Genomic DNA, 15,204 nt, shown 5'->3' on the forward strand with positions numbered 1-15,204 from the left:
GGCGGCACATTTACAAGACGTGTCCACTTAACCCCTTCCCTCATCCGGAGGCGCAAACGGCCGCCTCGTTGCGTCGTAGAGCGCTTGTCGGTACGTTGAATATGCGTAGTCGTCGACGCGACGGCCACCCAGTCGCAGTAAGCGCTCCGGTGAGCGGAGAAGGTCGAGAAGCTCCACGAAGAGAAGCTGCTCCAGGGCCAAGTCACCTACTTGTCCGTCGTTGGCGGAGGAGCGGGCGAGGTACAGGTAGCGCAGCAGCTCCGTTACTGGCTCGGGATTGGCCAGCTGCAGGAGCACGACTCGGTGCGCGTCGCCGGCAAAACAGCCGCGGATGTAGCTGCTCATCACCAAAACAAAGCTCGTGTAGAGGGCGATGACGCCGACGTTGGGGATCAGCGAGAAACTGCTTTGCACGATCGCCACGTGGTTGGACGCAACCACAAACGTCAGCGGGGTTGACATTTCGTGAATCTCCGCTCCTGACGCGATCTGCGATGAGCCTGCGGGATCGGCGGCCGTAGCAGCGGCGAAGGTGGATGCTGCAGGGCTGCTTTGGTCACCCTCGGCACACTTTACACAGCTGAACCCGCGGTATCGCCCCATGCGGTGTAGTGTCAATGAGCAGTTCGCCCTTCGCATGGTTGCGCCTGACAGGAATGAGACACCCGTTCCATAACTCAGCACATACGGCGAGTACAGGAGCGGCAGTGGGACTACAACAGGATCCCACGCGCTTGCTGAGTATTCTGCCGTGCCAGCTGAGCCAGCGTCATCCATTGCGCGCCACGCCTTGAGCGCCTCGGCGAGAAGAGCCTGCGAGGTGGGCGGCAGCGCGTACGACTCCTCGAGGCCAACCGTGGTCATTGTGGCGTCACTCGCACGGTCGCGAGTGACGCGGTGACGCACAAGAAGAGTAACCACCTCAGTTCGTTTGCCAAGCAGATCGACAAGCTCCTGCAGAGCTGCTGGTGTATAGGACCACATCCGGATGCTGCACGACGCGACATGCACCGTCTGCCAAGTGTCCGTGACGGCGGCAAAACGCAAGAGGCCCGCGGCTCCCACGCTGGCGTCACCCAACGAAAGCGTTGCTGCTGCGTGAAAGCTGGACGGACGTACTGCGGCGTCGGCGCTAAACAGCGGCAAAGAAGACATCCTAGCGAGGGCCACCTCTGTCGTCCAGGCCGTGACGTGGCTCGCGCGCACTTGCGGGCTAAACGTCGAGTACCAAAACAGAGGAAAGAAGAGCACGAACAGAATGACGGTGAATCCGAGAACGCCTTGGTAGAGGCGGACCAGGTATGGAAAGTGACGCCCGTGGTAACGACTTGTGTGGTACAGGTCGTGCATGTCGACGTAGCGCCGATACACCGTGTGGTGGATGTCCTCTAGGAGCATCCAATGCTGCACTTTCAACGTTGTTGCACTGAACGACCAGTCCAGCATTACACGCAGCTCCATTAGGAACGGCACAGCGCGAAACGACACGTGGCCCAACCAATGAAGCAGGTCCGTCTTGATCGTGAAGGGATCATGCAGGTGATGCAGTGCGTAGCCGTGTCGCAGCTGCAGCGCTCCACACCAAAGAGAGGCGAGCTTCGCAGAGAGCAGCAGAGATACCGATGCCGTGGTGGCGGCTGAGGCGGTGGCACCGCTGCCTCCCTTGCTTTCCTGCGCGGTGCGCCAGAGCACATAGAGCACGTGGTAGACAGCCGCCAAGAAGAAGTGCAGCACGTACTTGGCGAAAAGGGCGTGCAGCACGTAGAGGATGCGCTCCAGGAAGAGGACAACGACGAGCCCCAGCGCGGTGGCCACAAAGATGCCTGGCAGGTGGTTCTGCTGAACGGCGTGGAGAAGGTTGCCTTCAGAGGTGGCGGTGTCCTCTGGCACAATGGCGTAGTAGGCCCAGCCAAAAAGCGCGAGCGAGAGGCCGTCAAAGAAGAGTTGCGCCGCGTAATAATCGGCACCAGCGCCGCAGCGGTGCACGCTCCAGCAGTGCAGATGAAGCTTGCAGCTTCCCCACAGCTCCGCGACGCCCCGGTGCGGCTTGTCCTGACGCGCTTCGCGAGTGGGTGACCCGGTGGGCTCTAATGAAGCGAAGGCGGCCGCCGAAACGCTTGCCGTTGTGTCAGGCTCGCCTTTGCAATTCCCGAATACGCAGTGGTCCGGGTAGACGACCGCCCACTGGATAGCAACAGCCGTCACGACGCACCCACTCAACACAAGATCCACCCACATATCGCGGTGAGATTCGCTGCCGAACATGGCGGAGGGCGACGGTGACGGCAGTGACGCCACCAGAGCGGATGGCGCGCCCACGTCGACGCGTAGAAGCAGCACGCTAAGCCAACGACAGGTGGCCAGGCTCACAGATGGCCCCATGGCGAGGAGGTAGACACGCGCAGTGCCCTTAGCGAGTAAGGCCAAGACGGAGAAGAGCATCTGCAAGCGCCAGTACCATAATGGTGGCCAGGGTCTCTGCAGCAGCGCGTACACGATGCTCGAAAACGACGGCGCAAGATTGACGACAGTGCCGCACACCGCGAATTGGCTCAGCATGAGCAGCGCGCACAGAGACGACCAGTACTGCACTGCGTATAGCTCCAGAAGCCTCCATAGAGAGGGCAGGTGCACGACCTCACGGCGCGAAACGGCGGAAGAAGGTGCGCCCAAACAGATGCCCGGCGGTGACGTGATACCTTCCGCAGTCGTGAGTGATGCTGCTGATGCAAAGGCTGGTTGCGTGCACTCGACCGCTTTCTCCATGGGCTGGCGGCGTCGTTGCCGCTGAGGATGCGCTGCGTCGGTTCGTGGACCGGCTGGGCACTCGGTTGCCGAATTCTCCACTTCTGCTGGAAGGGGGACTGTATGGCGCCGCAGGTAGTCACGGAGCAGCTCTACCACTTTGTGTGCAACCCATCGGGCTCTGCCGCGTAGACGCGCCAGCAGGGACGACGCAGGGGGTCGGACGTCGGCGGCCCTTGGCGTTTCCTCAGCGCCAACCATCGACAGCGACACCGGAGCGTGCTCAGCTCGCACCTCCTCCGGACGTGCCGAATCTTCCGGCCACACGGATGGACGATGATGCGCAGCTTCTTCCGCGAATGACGATGCATGGTCGACCGCAGATATGTCGACTGATGTGCCATGGATCATCGATGGCCACCGTGCGCTGGAGCAACCGCCGCCACTTTCGTCCTGACGCGGCGTGGCATTCGCGTAAGCGGCCCCGTGCAACCGCGAGTGACCCGTGCGGGGGCCCGACGTGGTAACAGAAAAGGTGCAAGGGGAGTGCGCACTCGAGTGTGACGGAGGCGGGCCCCACCAATACGCGCGGTGCTCTCCATTGCTGCATGCCCCACAGCTGCTATGGCGGACGTCATTGTCATCCTCGTCTCCGTCCCCTTCGTCTCTACACGGACTTCGTGTTGGCGCCCGGGCCCACCCCTGCCACATGTACAGCGAAGGCTCCACCTCGGGATCGTGGCGTTTCAGCGGTTCGGCCGCGCTTTCGCCCAGCACCACGGCTGTGGTCGTGGTGATCAGAACCGCTGCGGAGTCGCTTTCCGCGCTCGCCGGGCTCGGCTGCGCTGAGGCGTTCTCGGAGTACTGCCACGACGCACGCATCCCCGCGAGGCAGTCGTACACGGAGGTGTTCGAGTAGAGCGAACTGCTTCCCACTGCAGCAGCGGTCCAACGAGTGTCGTGCACGTGCACCCCTGCAGCGCTGGAAGGGGCAGGCCCATTGTGGAAGAGGGTCGGGTTGCACTCGTGCCCGTCGCGGCGGCCGCCACCGACGGAGGTCGGTAGGTGCTGTGGGCCATCTCTGCACAGCCAGCAACAGTGGCTGACGTTGCTGCCAAACGGCGCATGCACGCTTCTGTGCGACCCGTCGCGTTGGGCGTGTCGCCACCAATGGTTGCTACCTGCTCGAGAAGGTCTATGAAGATAGGCGTCTCGCTCAAGGCGAAGCTGCTGCAGCTTGCAGTGCGCCGCGCGCTGCTGGTTGACGGCGCGTGACCACTGATTTTCATCCCTCTGCGCAAGTCCTCGCAAAAGAAGCGCTCGCAGCTTCTGCCCGCCTTTGAAGGACGTCACCTGAGAAGTCGCGGGGGCGGCGGTGCGGTAGCAGACAAACTCTGTCCCGGCCCACCACAGTCCAATGGCCTGAACGATACGCCAGCGGAGCATCGAGCTCTGGGACGCTGCTGGCACTGCGCCGACAGCAGCGAGCCAGCGGCCGTGCCTGGCCCACACACTTGTGGCTTTGAGTGAGTTTTGCACTGGTGGCAGCAGAACGATCATCTGCACTTCCCAAAGACACAGCAGCATGCAGGTGTAGGGGACCCACAACCGTTGACGGGGGTGGCCCACGCGCTGTCTTTGCAACTGCCCAACGCTCGAGGAGAGAAGCAGCACCATCATCACCACAGCCAGAGAAAGCAGCCCCAACGCGGTCCCTTGTCCGACACCCGCTGCACCCACCCACCCCAAGGAGTAGGGCGCAGACGTGACAACGCCAGCGAAGAGTCGCAGTGCCGTGTTCCACCCGACTCGCACGCGTGACCACCTGGAGGTGGCCGTCACACGCGCACCAGCCACGACCGAAGACGCCGCTTTGGGAGCCCCTTGCACGCACCGACCCAGAGCCCGGCAGAGAAGCAAGCACCAGCTCGTCAAGCTCACGACGGAGAGGCAAGCAGTCGCCCCACAAAAACGCAGCTTTGGATTTGAGCTGTCCACTTGGATGCCCACACAAACGGTAAGGAGCAACTTGGCCGCTGGTGTGGTGGCCCATCCAGGCAGGACAGCGCCAGCGAGGGACGAATCGACTTGCACGGACGAGTAGAGAAGCCCGAAAAGGACGACCGACGTGCACACAGTGGCGAGGCTGATGATTGCTGTTGCAAACACCCACCCGCTGCGCGGTGCTGGGTAGAAGGACTGCACGCGCATCTGAGACTGGGACACCGGTGCGCCACGTTGCCCGTGCTGCATCTCCGCTTGTGCGTCGTCTTGATCACCTTGAGTGCGCACGTTCTCTGCGATTAGCCTCTCCGTGTTCGGCCCGTCCGATGCGGTGGGGAAGTAGATGAGTGTGTCGTCGGCGCCGTTTTGAATGGGAGAGTACGGACCCGAAGAGACGTTGCCCGCATCTCTGCAGGGCTCGCGTTCACGACTCGTACTCGGAGGGCCCATGCCAGGCGACGCAAGGTCACCGTCGCACCCCATCCAGCTCGCGATCGCGACAGAACTGCGCTCTTCGCGTGGCGGCGGTGGTGTGCAGCGGTAACAAGATGCACGACAGCCGTCGAGCGCAGGCGGCTCGTGTGTGGCGTACAGCGCTGACACAAACACCTCTGTACCGCCGTCGTTCTCTCTTCGGCTTAACTCTGCGGTTGAGGGACTAACGACCACGACCTCAGCATTCAGAGACTGGTTTTGCTGCTTCCCCGACTCCAGCGCGCCCCAGCGCACTGCCTCCAGACAGGAGAGGGACACGAATAAAAACAGAAGACTCGCTGCAACAACGTTCTGCCACACGACTACCAGCAGAAAAAGAAGTTGCAGCACAAGGAAGAGGTACGCGCCGTTAACCACGGCATACAGCAGCTCAGACATCGTGACCGCGAGGAAGCCAACGCGCCGAGGCGGATAGTGAAGGATGTATAGGTAGTGGGATGCCGGGAGAGTGCAGCTTAACGGTGGGGGTTTGCTTTCCGGCGTACAAGAGCGAGAGGGCGCGGGAGAGGGAGTAAGGGTTACAGATGAGAGATTGGCGATGTTTTCGAGAGACGGAGGTGCGGTGGACACTCATCATGAGCTCTGCGCAGGCCGCCTCCATCAGAGCCTTTTTCCATCATTCATCACGCTCATCAGCGGAGGCACCGTACCGCGTCTTCAGACACACACACACACACACATGTACATTTTGTTCTGCATCGTGGTTGTCGGCGGTCTATGACACGTACATACGTTGGACTTTTCGTCTAGCTGCGCGGCGCCATACACTTGCACAGAACACAAATCTGCAGGTAGCACACGAGTGGCACGCATGCAGATCGTGCTGATGCTCACGTGCGCTCTAGGATTGTCCACTAGAAAATGGACTTCCACACACGCACACACACCGTTCGACAGAGCACGCGATAGGGGGTGCGAGAACAGTCGCATACGCTTTTCCACCCTTCGCAAGGAACGCGCACGCAGAAACGGACACGAAGAGCGGCAAAAGCTCGACCGCCTCAGAGCAGTTCAACCGCATCGCCGCCTTCCATCAGCGTCACGTAAGGGCGAAAGGCTGCCTTGCATGCCACCTCGTCGAGCGAGAGGGGAAGGTCAATCAGATGCTGCCACAACTCTTCCCCGACCTTTTCCTCGCACGTCGGCGCTGCCCCTCCCGCTGCCGCGTCGCCGCTAGTCTTCAGCTCCACTGACAGTGTAGGGGCCACTGCTCTGGCAGACCCACCGTCAGTGCTGCTTTTGCTCCCCGGACCTGCAGCGTTCCACCGCAGGCGCAGCGCCGCATCGTAAGCCACCAGCGCCAACTCCTCACCTGCCGCCGCAGACGATGGGGATGGGTCAGGGGAGGGTAGCGTCGCAATGCCGCTTTGCCTCACGTTATCCTGGCGCGCCTCGAGGCAGCGGTCGGCAATTTTCCTGCCGAAGATGCCCCAGTGGTCACTCCACAGAAAGACCCCATGAGTCGTGCATTCCACCGACAGCGCGTACGGCTCTTCCCAGATTAACGGCGTCTCCAGCATGCGCTTGTTGTAGATGACCTCCTCCTCCGCTGAGGGGGCGCATGGCAGGCTTGCTAGCGTCGCTGCATCGGCCTTGCGGATTTCGCCAGTGGCGGAAACCAAGTTCGGAAAGTATGCCGGTGCGACGCTGAGGAGGATATGAGGCTCGTCAGTGGTCGTAGAGCTCAGCCGGAAGCCGACGGACCAGCTTTGGTATGCCGTCCACGCCTGCTCCGCCCATCCAGGGGCGCCGAAGGACTGGGCAGCCGCACCACCGGTGACGGGGGCCGTTGGGTTCACGAGGGCGCAGCGGCCGCTAAATGCGTGATGAGTGCGCCATATCGTCGGGCTGTGCGCTTCCGCGGCGCCAAGCAACTTTCCTTGCGCGTCGAACAGGTAATTGTTTCGGTTCTTCTTCCACAGGTACCGCGGTGGCGCCAGAGGCGCTGCTTCTCCCTCCTGTGGTGCAACGCCGGTGAGATGTGCGCCGTGTATGTTGGGTGTGGTGGACAGTCCCTCTGCGTATGCTTCAAACCCCCACATGAGTGCACTCGGCGGATCTGCCCAGGAAAGCCAAGAAGACACGAGCAACAGACGCACTCAAGAAAGAAAACGCAAGAGACTCCAAAGGCTGAAGTAGCGCAGGGTTATTAGGGGTAGAGGGAGAGGGATGGAGGCGCAGCAGCAAGAAAAAGAAACGGCTGACCTCTGGAGTGAAGGTGTTGCTGTCGTCCAATGGGAGCAGAGTAGAGCGGAGAGAACGGCGTGTATGTGTGCGTGCGTGAGGAGGGGTGGGGGTGCGGTGCGGCGAGGAAGGGAGGGGGCAGGGCTGGTCGGTAGGCTAGGAGAAAGACAGGTTTGCGTGCCGAACGGCCGTCGGCTCTCCTTTACAATGACTCACCTCCTGAGGAGGCCAGACGGCGAGGAGATCAGCGAGACGGAGGGGCGGAGAGGAATGGAAGGCATCATCATAGACGTCGTTGAGAGAAGACAAACGCTGCGGCTGGAAGGGGAGGGGGAAGACTTCCCGCAGCTGTGTGCCCTCAGAGAAACCGGCTCTCTGCTCCTTCTTTCTACTACCCATGCATGCGCGCTCTTGTGCTTGTGTGCGCCAGCGGTGCGTTCACTTTGCACCGTCATGATTACAGAGGGGGCAGGAGGGGGGGGGGGAGCAGTCATGCCAGTGTTGCACACCCACACCTGCACCCCGCTTCCCTCAGTAGACTAGGCGACCAGGAAGCCACGAGGTTAGCGACATTTGCAAGGAGATGCCAAGACGGGCATATTAACACGAACCCGCAGCGAGAAAAGGGGTGGTGGAGGGGCCGAACAAAACACGCAAACTAAAAAAAGAAAAAAGGGGTTCGGGGGTAGTCGAGATGTAAGGAGAAACAGTAAGAAAAGAGAGCGAGCAACTAACACGTGTAGCCGTACACGGGATCCGATGCATGCTGAGGCGCTCTGCTGCACACTGTCATGCGCGCCGCTATATGCTGCTCCTGATTATAGTGTAGCCAGGAAAGAAAAACAGGGTGATTCCCGGAGAGGTGTGATAGACGGCGAAGAGAGGCGGAGTCCGCGAGCGTGCGGGGTGGGTTCCGTTCAGAAGTAGCGGCCATTCGCATGCAAGCGAAAGTCGAGTGGCGGAAGAGGGGTGGTGGTGGTGGTGGTAGAGTGACATGAGAAGGGAACAGAAGAGCAGCATAGCCGTGAGAGACGTGCCACGCAAGAAAGCGCAGACTTTGACCCAGGACACTCCACCTGTGACCGAGCAAAACAGGTGTGTCGGCCCCACTATGGAACAGAAGCGCTGCAAAAGTGCATAACACCATGAGAGAGAGGGGGGGGGGAGGGCGGAGGGGTCGCCACCCGCTCACCTGTGATGCACACCCGTTGCATGAATGACGCAGTCCCTTTCCCGGCACTTCTTCTCTACTGCTTCTTTCGCCGTTCTGGAGGCATCTGAGAGTGGTACGGCGCTGTGCCCGCGTCGTCGGTGATGTCTCCTGAGTGTAGACTGAGACAGCTCTTGTCCCCACCGTTCATGCGAAGCGTGGAGCTCAGTCGCACCACGGAAGCATCGCAACCGTTACAAAGAAGTGACACCGCCACCTGTGAAGGTGAGGCGCTCTCGGCCGCGAACGTTGCCGCGTTCATCTTCGTGTTCACCGTGACCGCCTTCAGGGCAGTCTGCGTGCTCTCAAGCGATGACGGCGGTGTCCGACGATCGCCGTTCATCACATCTGCCAAACCCCCCCTATCGCTCATGGTTGGATTGCCGCCGTTGTGTAGTGGGTGGTGAGGGATAGAGACCAAAGAGGGGACCAGTCCGTGAGGGATGTCCCCTTTTCTGTTGCGCACGGAAGAGTAGCGCTCCTTTGTCGACTTCGTCGGCGACTCGGAGCTGTCCGACAAGACGGCGGCGTCAGGGAACAATGTGCCGCTCGACCTGCTCACCGGCAACGCTAACGCGCCGTAGGTGCTGCCCAAAGAGGAGCAGCCGAAGGCACCGCCACCCGCTGCGGCGCTGCCGCCGGCGCCGCGCTGCCGGTTGGATGCAAGGAAATCCTCCAGCTTCATGTCGAGCGCGTCGCTGCCGGCGCGGGTGTACCACACCTCTGTAAGGGTGCGGTTGCCGCTGCGCTCAATGCAGGCGCACAGCTCCTCGATGTCATCCGTCGAAATGTTCACCCCTAGCATCACAAGCTGCGAAAGGGAGCGGTTCTTGTGAAGGCTGCGAATGATAGGGAGCAGCGGGTGCTGACGTTCCTCGCGAGAGGGCACCTCAGAGCCACCACTGCTGAGGTCGTGCCGCGCCATTTCCGCCGCGGTGTAGCCCATCGTCGAGATGAAGGACATCCGCCGCTTTGATGAACTGCGCAGCTCCGCCATGAAGGCGGGGTGGGCAATCGTGTTGGACTGGTAGGAGACATCGAGCATGCGCAGCACTTTATTTGTGCAGAGTGCGTCACCGATTACGCCAAGCGCCTTGCTCGAGAGGTCGCAGCCGCGCAGGCTGAGGTCGAGCAGGTGCGGCGCCTGTGCAAGGCCGATGGAAAGCGCTTGGACCGCCTCGTCGCTGAGCGGAAAGCGGAGAATAAGTGTGGACAAATTGCTGGACGAAGCATTCAGCGCTGTGGCAAGCGCCTGCATCGGCTGCAGCAGCTTCTCTGGTGCCCACGAGTCATCGGGCTCAGCTGTCACGGCCTTCTTCCCGCCTCGTGGGGCCTGCACCGTGAGAGGCCCTACCATGCCCGGCTTTGTGCTGAAACATTCTTGCAGGTACAGCTCCTTAAGTGCACTGCCACCAACAACGGCATCTACAAACGCGGTCATCCCATCCGGCGTGAAGCCGTTGCGGGCGTAGTAGTTGCCGTTTCCCTTGTACAGAAACGTCACCAGCTTTGGCGTGCGCTGGATGTACGTGGACAGGGCTGCGATGTGCTGTGCACTGAGGGTGTCGCGGACGTCGTCGACATCGCCACCGCCAGCGCTCTGGCCGCGACCCACCTCGAGCTGCTCCAGGGAGAGGAAAAGCGGGGCCACGGTGGTAAAGGTGGCGATGCCTTCCGAGGTGATAAAATTATCGGTGAGCGCAAGCAGCTTCAGCTTGCATGGGAGTGTTTTCTGTGACACACTGCCCCCAGCCGTCTCTGCTGCTGCGGCAGCTGATGTGCCACTGTTCACCGTCGGCGTACTGTTGTACCTGTGTATATGACTGACAAGTCGACGTACACCGTCGTCGGTGATATTGTTACCAGCGAAGATTGCGTTCTCGATGAGCGTGTCGCCCAGCAGCGCACTCATCATTTCCACAAAGCCGTCGTCGCCGGCGTGCAACGCGCGCATGTCAAGCGTGCGGATGTGGTGCCGCGGTCGCTTCTCAAGTGGCTGTGGTGCAGGCGCCACAGAGCCCGACACGACCACCGGCAGTCCTTGGATGTGGTTCGCAATGGCAGACACCGCGGTAGGGCCAATGCCAGGTGTTTTGAGATATTGCCGTCGCCACTTCATCGTGGGGATCTTCGATTCACCGGCGCAAAGAGACTCGACCAGTGCCTGCAATGCCCGTCTGCGTACGCGCGCCCTCATCTCCTCTGCCGGAGCCCCCGCCCCTGCGCCTCCTCCTGCGACGGCCCTGCCAGCCGGACTGGTGGTGCGCTCCGCTGCTTTGCCCTTCCAGCGCTGCATGTCAGGCGGCGTAGGCGCCGTGGGGCTGTTCGATTGACTTTTCCGACGTGAGCAGCAGCACCCCATTTTCAAGCGTGTGTGTGCGTGTATACGTGTATGCGGCTACCCTCTGCTTGCTGACGATCCAGCGGATGGAGCGGTCTGCGCCAGCCTCTCTCTCCTGTGCATATAAGAAGAGAGAGAAAGATAGGGATGTGCAATGCCAGCCGCAGAGTTGGCACCGCTCTCCAGCACGAGCGGAGGCTTGCTTGGGACGTGGGTGGCGTAGAGATACGAAGATGAACGGAGAAGACGTGAGCAAAGCAAGGAAAGACGAAAAAGCGGCGCAGCGCAAGGCAGCAACAACAAAAAAGGGGTGGCGGTGCGGTGCGGGAGGGGATGATGGAAGAGAGAGGGAGAGTCCACCAATAAAGACGGCAAAAAAAAAAGAAGAAAAGCCGCGAGGGCGGCCTGCAGTGGCGCGCACACACACGGTACCGCACGATTCACTTCGATTGATTACTGCCTCCAAGACAGACCGACCCTTTCGCTGTGCTGAATGAAAACACAAGCAAGCAACAAGAGACGCCACAGAGCGATGACAGCGGCACGTACGTGAGCCGCACAACTGGAGAGGGAGAGAGAGAGAGCCTTGCTTCTTTGCTTGTGCCCACTGCGTTCTCTCCGTCTCTCCGTCGGCTGTCTCGGGCGTCGCGGCTAGGCGCCTTCGTACAACTTCTCGCTTCGACGTTTGCGTACACTTGTGAAATGCTCCCGTGCGCACATTGGACCAGACAGAGACGGAGGGGGGGGAAAGGGTCTTGGAGAGGGAGAGGACACCAGTTGGAGCACAGGCATGAGCACGGGGGAGGGCGGCGCGAGAGGGATGCGTATAGAGCGCACAAATATGAGGAAAGGGGAGGCGGGAGGAAACACCGACGAATCGTACGCCTGTCTGCACACAAGCGACCGGAGGCGTAAGTGTCATTGCGTCTCTCTCTCTCTCTCGGTGCAGTACATACGCCGGTCGCAGACTCTTGCTTCCTTTGATCCTCCCCTCCAAAATCCTCTTTAAAGGCCACGACACAGCACAATAACGAAAAGAAAGAAAGCCACCGCAATCACTGTGCGCCGCTTATTCGCACATGTGTGTGCGTTCACCTCATCCAGGCGTTTCGACCGGCCCAAGCAAGAAACGTTTCTTTCATTCTGTATGTATGTGTGCTCGGCACATCTGTGAATGGACACTGCGACCCGGAACGAGGAACAGAGGTAGCGTAGGCCAGGCGCGAAGAGGGGGTGCGACAAAGCCAACTACCACCACAAAAGCGTCGAAGAACACAAAAGTTGGGACATGCGTTTCATGTGTCGTTCCGGCCAGCGGGATCAGGAGCGCGAGCCACCCGCTGCACACATACACACACCCACACACACAAACAACCACCATCACCACAACCGACACATACGTTTATGTGCACATCACGAGCCAAACACCGTATACGCACAAAGAAAAGCCTTGTGACTCGACAATGCAACTGGGTGTGCCGACGCGCATGTCATTCGCTCTTTTCCCCGCCTTGTTGCTTGATGAGAGCTGCTTCAGGGCTTCGGAGACGGCGAGGAGGAAGCCGGGTCGCTGCTACATGCCCCCGGCTGTGTCGTCGCGGCAGACGTTGATTCAGGTGGCGGTGGCGGATAGCTAGAAGCGCTCGTCTCCGTTGATGGCTCTTTGGCACGGCTGCTGCCGTAGCGCGTGGAATCCCAAGCTGCGCCCCTTCTCTCAAAGCCGGGAAAATGCAGCTCGTCTTCGTCGTCTCGCAGGCTGCCACTGCCGCCGCCTCGGGCCGCCCAACTCGACATCGACGAATGAGCCCTTCGGGAGCCTGGCATCCCTGCCGGCATACTCTCGACACTTGTCGTCAATGCGGCGTCAGCGGCAGAAGAGGGACCACCGAGGTGGCCGCCGGTGCGCCTCTCAGCCCACTCCACACCGCTGGCCGCCTGCTCCATTTCACAGTGCAGCCCATCGGCGCGGCGGACGGAGCCATCTTCGTGCCTGCGCGAGTCAGCGCTGCCTTGGCGCCATTCGATATGCATGCTTTTCGCCACAGGGCAGACCTTGTGCAGCTTTTCGGCGAACGCCATCACCTCCTCGTGCGAGGCGCCTGGTGCATCGATGTAGCCAACGACAATTTCTTCGACGCCAACCGAGTTGTTTGCCGCCGCCTTCTCAAAGACCATCTGCACGTTTTTGACATCGATGCCTTGCTCCAGCGCCACCTCGGCCGTGTGCGAGGCGGTGCAGTGCTGCAGCAGCGCCATCACTCCGGCCTTCGCCGACGTCATCTGCGCCACGCTTTCTCTCGCTTCCTTGAAGGAGAGCTGCAGCTTCTCTTTCCATGACAGATTGGCGCGCCTTTGCGCCGCATCCTCCTGCGCCTTTGAAGCTTGCTCGCGGAGGACGGCCTGGTACAGTTCTCTGTGCTGGCGGCGCTTGCCACGCATGACCGGGTCCTCGTTCGGGTCCTCTCCTTTCAAAAACTCAATCGCTTTGGATGCGGAGTCGACATACGTCTTGGCGCCTTCCCTTGCCTTGTAGAAGACGTACGCCGGCACCTTCTTGAGCTCTCCCACAAGAACGGCAAGTACGCCGCAGTACACTCGTGTGCATCTGTACATGCCGGCTGTGGCAAGACTGCAAAAACAGGGGTTGCTAGGTGTGCGACGAACGATGAAGGGGGCGGATGGGCGCGATGGGGGAGAGCTAGAGCTGCAGGGCCCAGGCTGCAGCGGCGGTGCCGTGAATCTTTTTTTTTTGTGCTGTTTTTATGAAGCCAAAACCAGTGACCGTTGCCGATGTTTTCCTCAATCTGTATAGTCGTGGCGTGCGGGAGTGATGGAGTTGTATGGGCGTTTTGCATTGCCTATCGATTCTTTTGCTTTCGCTTTTCGTGTAAAGAGGCAAAGCCTCCCAGATCCATGGAAGATTGTGCGTGTGTGTGTGCGCGCGTGGCTCCGAAGGTGTCTCTCCTGACGGCGATCAACAGAAGCCAACGTTGCTGCCACACGGCAGGCATCTCAAGGATGGACAATGGGTGAGCGAAAAGAATGGGTGTGGGTGGGTAATGGTGAGCAGCGGACGCGAGCAGGAAGTAGACGCGCCAATGAATGTGAGAGAGGGCGAGTGCGCGGGCACCGGAAGATTGACCCTTTGCGCGCCCATTTTCATCAGCCATCGCGAGCGACTCCGTTCCTCTGCACAAGAAAAAAAGGGGAAGTGCGGAGGTGCCAGCGCACAGTGGCCGGCAAAGTGTCGGAGAGCCAAACACCCCTCCCGTTGCCGCACATTCGCGTAGCCCCTTGTTGTCACCAATGCCGTAGCTCAGGTGCAACAGTGCTGCCAAACTCTACGAGAGCAGATATGGCGGCGATGCGATGATACATGCCGATGTACATATCCACGTGTACATTATATATATATATATATATGCCAAAGGTGGGGGTGAGGAGACAAAATGAAAGAGCACAGAACAACAACACGCGTACGCGGCAAGACCAACACGAGAAGCCTGCCATGTGCAGCGAACCGTCTATTCGATGCGAAGGTGCGCTGTTGTGTGTGTGTGTGTGTGTGCGTGTGAGCGTCCTGCCGCGTTCCCTAATGCACATGCACTCCTGTAGCAGCAAGAGGAGGAGAGAGAGAGAGAAACGGACATGCGCGCATGCGTATGGGAATCGACATGGCTCCCCTTCTCCGCTGCTACACGCCAACGATGGCGCGATGACTAACAAACAAGGACAACCCAGTAGCATTGCTGCCCGAGTGCTGGCACAGGCTCGTGGCTGAAGTCCCCGTCGCTCACAAATGCTCGAACTAGATTACATACAGACACCCCTCCCCCCGCCCCACACATACCAAACAAATTCTCGAACCCAAAGCGACGAGGAGGAGCAGAGCAGAGGGGGAGCCACTAATACACAGAATGAAGCATATACATCAGTACATATGCGTGCGCGTGAGCGTTCGTGCACTCAACGTGCCCATTCGCTCACATGTAGCATGCGCTCAACGCCACTCCACCCGGCCCCGCCCCCTGGCCGGTCACAGGCCACGCCTGGTGGTGCAAAACAGCCCTGGACACACGCGCCGCAGCAATGCGCCGACTCGGTCACCGTAGAGCACCGCCCCCGCATCGCAGGTCGCCTCACAGCGGCTCCCATCATGCCGGCCGCCACCCCTGGTGCATCTCCCGCGGGGTGACACTCAGGCTCCCCGCACCAGCAGGCAGTG

General features: G+C 60.3%; 4 protein-coding genes across 4 annotated transcripts; all 4 read right to left on the reverse strand.

Annotated features, from left to right (window-relative positions):
• Positions 1-27: 27 nt before the first annotated feature.
• LDBPK_341380 (hypothetical protein, conserved) lies at positions 28-5,622 on the reverse strand (the record flags this gene model as incomplete). Its single annotated transcript, XM_003864252.1, has 1 exon — positions 28-5,622. One exon carries the CDS (start codon positions 5,620-5,622, stop codon positions 28-30), a length of 5,595 nt encoding a protein of 1,864 aa, XP_003864300.1.
• Positions 5,623-6,245: 623 nt separating this feature from the next.
• On the reverse strand, positions 6,246-7,286 carry LDBPK_341390 (hypothetical protein, conserved; the record flags this gene model as incomplete). Its single annotated transcript, XM_003864253.1, has 1 exon — positions 6,246-7,286. One exon carries the CDS (start codon positions 7,284-7,286, stop codon positions 6,246-6,248), a length of 1,041 nt encoding a protein of 346 aa, XP_003864301.1.
• A 1,389-nt stretch (positions 7,287-8,675) lies between these two features.
• On the reverse strand, positions 8,676-10,835 carry LDBPK_341400 (hypothetical protein, conserved; the record flags this gene model as incomplete). Its single annotated transcript, XM_003864254.1, has 1 exon — positions 8,676-10,835. One exon carries the CDS (start codon positions 10,833-10,835, stop codon positions 8,676-8,678), a length of 2,160 nt encoding a protein of 719 aa, XP_003864302.1.
• Positions 10,836-12,512: 1,677 nt separating this feature from the next.
• On the reverse strand, positions 12,513-13,592 carry LDBPK_341410 (hypothetical protein, conserved; the record flags this gene model as incomplete). The annotated part of the gene is made up of 1 exon (XM_003864255.1): positions 12,513-13,592. The coding sequence occupies one exon, from the start codon at positions 13,590-13,592 to the stop codon at positions 12,513-12,515; it is 1,080 nt and encodes a 359-aa protein (XP_003864303.1).
• Between the last annotated feature and the right edge of the window lie 1,612 nt (positions 13,593-15,204).

This window comes from Leishmania donovani, chromosome 34 (genome assembly GCF_000227135.1).
Source record: "Leishmania donovani BPK282A1 complete genome, chromosome 34".
NCBI lineage: Eukaryota > Euglenozoa > Kinetoplastea > Trypanosomatida > Trypanosomatidae > Leishmania > Leishmania donovani.